Source organism: Apium graveolens, chromosome 9 (assembly GCF_009905375.1).
Source record: "Apium graveolens cultivar Ventura chromosome 9, ASM990537v1, whole genome shotgun sequence".
NCBI lineage: Eukaryota > Viridiplantae > Streptophyta > Magnoliopsida > Apiales > Apiaceae > Apium > Apium graveolens.
The window spans coordinates 5600793-5606944 of record NC_133655.1 but is presented as its reverse complement, the minus strand read 5'-3'; the positions used below and the strand labels follow the sequence as shown (position 1 = coordinate 5606944).

At 37.8% G+C, this 6152-nt stretch overlaps 1 protein-coding gene across 1 annotated transcript; it reads right to left on the bottom strand.

Annotated features, from left to right (window-relative positions):
• Positions 1-5174: 5174 nt before the first annotated feature.
• On the bottom strand, positions 5175-5945 carry LOC141684912 (protein FAR1-RELATED SEQUENCE 3-like). The gene has a single exon (XM_074490048.1). The coding sequence runs from the start codon at positions 5943-5945 to the stop codon at positions 5175-5177; it is 771 nt and encodes a 256-aa protein (XP_074346149.1).
• Positions 5946-6152: the final 207 nt, after the last annotated feature.

Here is a 6152-nt window from a genome sequence, read left to right as displayed (position 1 = left end):
GGCAGGATGCAAGATTGGATGAGGTGGGGCATAAAGTTATGTATAGGGACGGGGTCAAGCTTTTACAAATTAAGGGAACGATATGTGGAGCTACCAGAGGGGGGCTAGAACAGGATCTTATGGTTAACACACGAGCTTATCTTTTACACATCATTGGGGGCATATTATTTCCTTCATCGAGTTGATATACCGTGCATCCGAGGTATTTACTTGTATTTGTTGCATTTCAGTTTTAAAATTTTAGTTTATAGCATCTTAGTCCTTCACTTGTCCTTTTTTGTTGATTTTGCATATGAAGCCCTGTATTCTCATTTATTTTCAGTTTGACACTATAATTCTTGTATTCTCATTTATTATCATGCCCATATTTTGCCCTGTATTCTTACTTACTCTGTATTTCCTTTGTCGCAGGTACTTACAGCTCATCCAGGATTCACCTCGGATTAAATCGTATGTATGGGGAGCTGCTGTATTGAGCTATTTGTTTAGAGGTTTGACCAAGGCTGCTCATAAGAGTGCAACAACACTTAATGGATGCATGATGCTACTGATGTTGTGGGCACACGAGAGGTTGTTACCTGGTGCTCGTAAGATTGCACCTGGGGTGGAGCTTGTTTGGCCGAGGGCTTTGGCATGGGCTGAGCCGAACCCTGATCGAAGGGAGAACCCTCACCACCATACAGGTACTGTTCTTTTTTGCATATTTACTATTTGAACTCTCCTTCGAATAAATATTTGCATGCTTTTGAACTATCCAATTTCATATGTTCCCTTATTGTTTTGCTTATAGGTCAGTACCGAGGGGATTTTGACCGATTTGAGATGAGTTGGCTGACATGGGAACCTTATCGGTTATTCTTTGATGCGGTGGACTATTCTGAGGAGCAGTATGATGTCGAGCTGATGGATGCTTCGTATATGAGTCTCGGCCGTATTCCACTTATTTGTTTCGAGATTGTCAAGTATGTCATGCCGGACAGAGTCTTGAGACGGTTCGGTATGCTGCAGCATATTACATATGATCCTATTGATATATCTGCTCCGCAGAGGGACAGGTTATCTCGTTGGCAGAGGGACCAGCATATGACTACTCTGAGACAGTATCGGGATGAGTGGTATGCTTATCTTGATGGCCAGATAGAGCCCGTTGGAGAGGGGCAGTACGTGAACATTGATCAGTATATGTACTGGTATAGGACCCATAGTAAGCTGAGGATTGCTCATTTTGTGGGTGTTGATCCACGCAAGATAGTTCCGCGTGACTGGTACTCTCAGCAGGACATGGTTGATGCGGTATGTTTTAGAGTTTAGTTTAATATTTGAATCTTGTATTCATTTATTTCATTGTTGCATTTTTATAGGGTGTCTAGGTAGATGATTAATAGTTAATAATTTGTGTAGCTTGACTGTGGGATGAGGACATTGCATGTTATTCACAGCCATGATCCCCCAGTCTGGTTCTATGAGTGCATTCCTGAGTTTCTGATTCGTTATGATCGAGTTAACACTGAGTGGATGGGTCCTGCATTCAGTAGACCCAGTTTTGATAGACCCTCACGTGCACGGGATATGCATATTGATCCAAGTGCTCCTCCTTCACCGCATAAACGTACACGTGAGGTGCATTTCATTTATGTCATTCCAAAATCCAGTCTACTATATTGAATATGAATGTGTGTATGATCGTTATCTTATCGTGTTATTGCAGGAGTTTGCTTTTGATTCTCATGATTCACCTACACAGGCAGCCAGTAAACGTCCTCGTCAGGTACTTACTCGATTAAGTTATTCGAGTAGTCTACTACACCGAATTATATGTAGTTTGATCGAGTTATTGACATCTAATGTAGGATGAGACTGTAGTCCCTAACGCTGCGGCTATCCCTGTACATGTCTCTCATCCTGTTCAGATTGAGGTACTTATTCATATTCGAGCATGTTATTCGTGTAGTCTAACTCTTTAGTTTTAAGATGTATATAATGTTTGATACTCAATGCATTTGTAGGTTGTTGTTACTGCTCCCCCTGCTTCACAGTCGACCCCCCTATCCGCCCCCTGTTGTTCAGTCTAATTTTGTTCAGTCTGAGGTACTACTCTTTAGTTTTAGAACTTTATTTTTTTTACTATTGTGTGTCTTATACATATTCAAGTATGTTATTCGAGTAGTATAACTCTTTAGTTTTAGAGGTGTATATAATGTTTGATACTCAATGCATTTGTAGGTTGATGTTACTGCTCCCCCTGTTCCACAGTCGACCCCCCTATCCGCCCCCCTGTTGTTTAGTCTGATGTTGTTCAGTCTGAGGTACTACTCTTTAGTTTTAGAACTTTACTTTTTTTTACTATTGTGTGTCTTATACATATTCGAGTATGTTATTCGAGTAGTCTAACTCTTTAGTTTTAGAGGTGTATATAATGTTTGATACTCAATGCATTTGTAGGTTGATGCTACTGCTACCCCTGTTACTCCTACTACCGAGCGCACTTTTGGGAGTTCTGAGTTGACTCCTGCTACTGAGTTGACTCCACTTGCAGGTGGCATGGTGAAATTCGGTAGTCGTAGTGGTGTTATTCCTGATAGTTTGAGGATGATTCTTGATGTACGTATGTTGAATCATTCCATTTTTTATGTTTGATTCTTGCAGTATGTATTTTGATGCATTTCTATATGCTTAATTTTTTTTGTCATGAATATGTGTTTGATTTGATGCTCTTGAAATGTATTTGCAGATGGACACTGATGAAGACAAGTTGAAGGATAAACTGAGGCGGGGTGGTCCTGGGCGGCATGCTGATATGACGAGGCCATTGAAAAATAGGAAGATTTTTTGGCTATACAAGCACTGGTGGGGTAATAAGAATGATTTTATTTGGAGAGATCATAGAGGCACTGCTGAGCTTACTTGGGATTATGTCCAGACCTTAAAGCCGGAATGTGATTTAGACAGCAATGTCGTGGATGCCTACATAGAGTTGTTGAAGGTTAGGGAGTCCATCTCGGGTCTGGAGCCCACGGCTAAGAAGTTCTTCTTTAACTTCAGCTTTTTCGTGCAACTGCTGTTAATAGATTATTGCAAGAACTTGAAGGTAAAACAAAAAGTACTTTTTAGTTCATGCGTTACTAAGTTAATGATAATTGATAACTCTTTGATTTTGTAGTTCATTTGATCTTTTATAATTATTTTAATGTTGCAGGCCCATCCCGAAGCTGAACTTTCAGATGTGCAGTTGGCCGGTCTGCATAGTATATATAATTCATATGCAGTCCAGCGGATTGGGCCATCATTATTGGATTGTGACTTTGCTTTCTACCCTTGCTGCAATGATGCTCACTGGTTTTTGTTCATTCTGGACATTAAACAACAGAAGCTCCTTTTAATTGATCCTCTAGCTGAATGGGGGGATAGTCTTAAAAGTATTTACTCTCGATATATATATGCCATGGTATTCTATATTCTTCGTAATTACTTTACTAGTCAATTTACATACACTTGTCATTGTTGGTTACTAATTATATGAAACCAAACCTTTCTAGGAGTGCATAGTGCCAGCTATGTTGCATTACTTGGATCCTTCCAGATTTGATGGACATAAGTTGAAGGTTCATTTCGTACAGGAACGACCGATGCAGTCCAATACCCATGATTGTGGCATGTACGTGTGCAAGTATATGGATGCTATACTTAATGGCATATCGTTGAGAGATGATGTTTGGGAGCCTGTATTAGGTATTTGGACATTCTGGTATCGCATAGCTTGGGAGCTTTCAAAAGGGCTCGCTAGACGGATAAGTGACGATGGGATCCAGCAGAGGAACAGGGGACTATAGTTTATATTTTGGATTTATTTCGGTGTTTTCTTTGTTATTGATTATGATTGTTTTTATTGGATTAATGTTGCGTTTAGATTTGATGTTGATTGGTTGAGTTTAATTTAGATCATGATTGTGGTTGCTTTGATTGGTTGTTGGTTGGTTGATTTAGATTTAGTTGAAACAGGTTGGTAAGTTATAAAAATAAACGGAACCATGCCGTTTTTTTCTTAAACTATGTAAATCACCCGCAATGTTGATTGGTTGTTGGTTGGTTGATTTAGATTTAGTTGAAACAGGTTGGTAAGTTATAAAAATAAACGGAACCATGCCGTTTTTTTTTCTTAAACTATGTAAATCACCCGCAATGTTGATTGGTTGTTGGTTGGTTGATTTATATTTAGTTGAAACAGGTTGATAAGTTATAAAAATAAACGGAACCATGCCGTTTTTTTTAAACTATGTAAATCACCCGCAATGTTGATGTTAGCAGCTTTCCAGAAAACTGGTCACAGACTTCAGCATTGAATCATTGCGGGAGATATCATATTTTACACATTTTACAGTTTAGTCACCCCGCAATGAATCATTGCTGCAGTGATCATACCCCGCAATAAGACATTGCACTAGGTCCTTTTGACTATTTTAATGTCTAGTTGACTTTGTTTATTAAATCAATTTTTTCAAATTTTACCACTAATACTGCATTTTGTAGTTATTTTAAGAGTTTTGGTGTTGAAAAATATTTAAAAAATATTAATATTACTAAAACCCCAGTTTTAATAAAAAGGGACAGTGAGTTTTGGGTGAAACAGAGATTCCAGCAATGACTCATTGCTGCAGTAAGTACCTCCAGCAATGTCTCGTTGCTAGGTACTCTGTCACTAGTTCGCATTGATTTTAATGTCTAGTTGACTTTGTTGATTAAATCACTTTTTTCAAATTTTTACATTAATACTGCATATTTTAAATATTTTAAGAGTTTTGGTGTTGGAAAATATTTTAAAAATATTAATATTACTAAACCCACTTTTGTTAACAAAAAGAGGCAGTGAGTTTTGGGTGGAGCAGAGTACCCCACAATGAGTCATTACTGCAGTGTGACCTCTAGCAATGTCTCATTGATGGATGCTTTGTCACTATTCTCTTACAATATTTTAAGTTGGATAATAAGAGTTTTGGTGGTGAAAATATTTTAAACAATATTAATATTAATAATAAGAGTTGGATAATATTTTTTCTAAAAAATAACATTAATATGCAACATTATGTGTAAATTTAAATAACGTTAATATTATGTAACTTAAATAGAAAAGTTAAAAGAACTAATGTACTACTTGTCAACAATTGTTAGGTTAAAACCTAAAAATTTCTTCGATCATGCTCCTCCCTTAGGGGACAGTTTCTTGTATCATGTTCTCCTCTGATCGCCCCACAATAATTGCACTTGCGAGGCTTGATCTTGATCTTTGAAGTTGCCGTCTCAATTCTAATTTTATATCTTTTTATTTTCTTCCTTCCTTTAGTTTTCGACGTTGGAGGATCGAATATTGGATCATGTTGGTAGTCCTCTTGAGTTTTCACCTCATGGGTTCTTTCTCTACGCTCTTTATCCGCAAAAGCATCTTTCAAGTATCTCTTCTCTCTATCAATCACACCCATTAAGTATTTATACCGTGAAATAGAACAATTACCGGAAGCAGCTAAATCTTGAAAAGATTTGCACAATGTACCATACCTTAATGGTTGTGACACACCATCACTACCAATACCGGGAGGAGCATATGGAAGAGGCCCCGCAATTTTGTTGCCGTTCATTGTCCACCTACCCATGATGAGACTTTCCGGTATCTTGATTTTTTGTTTTTTGTCAAGATAACAGATTATGTGTTTGCAAATCATCCCGGAATGTTCAAACTTCTTACACGAGCATTCAATTTTTTCGTACATGAAAACCGTCACTCGATATTTTCTTCTGCAATTCTCCGGCAGGTTAGCCTTCTCAACCAAATACAGTTTCGACATATAAGTTCCATTGTTTTTGACACTGTTCACAATGTAACATATACTTTTCATAAGCTCCTTTTGAAACCGTTTGAACATTTCTTTCGTGTAGATTTCGGATGCATGCATTTCCAAGGATAAGTGCAAAACTAATCTCCTTTCCAATTGTTCGCTGTCATAATCGGCTTTAACCTCCTTCAGATATTGTGTCTCCAAAGCCTTTTAGGAGTTCTCAATGAATTCCTTCAAACCGGTAGATGATTGCACATATTCATCAAAAAAAGAATTTGTAGACTCGCTTCTTGAAGTTTTAGTCATGCCGGCGGAAAAATGTTG

What these genes read in the sequence shown, in the direction of transcription:
- LOC141684912 (XM_074490048.1), bottom strand. Translation starts at nt 5,945, where the DNA reads ATGCATGCATCCGAAATCTACACGAAAGAAATGTTCAAACGGTTTCAA.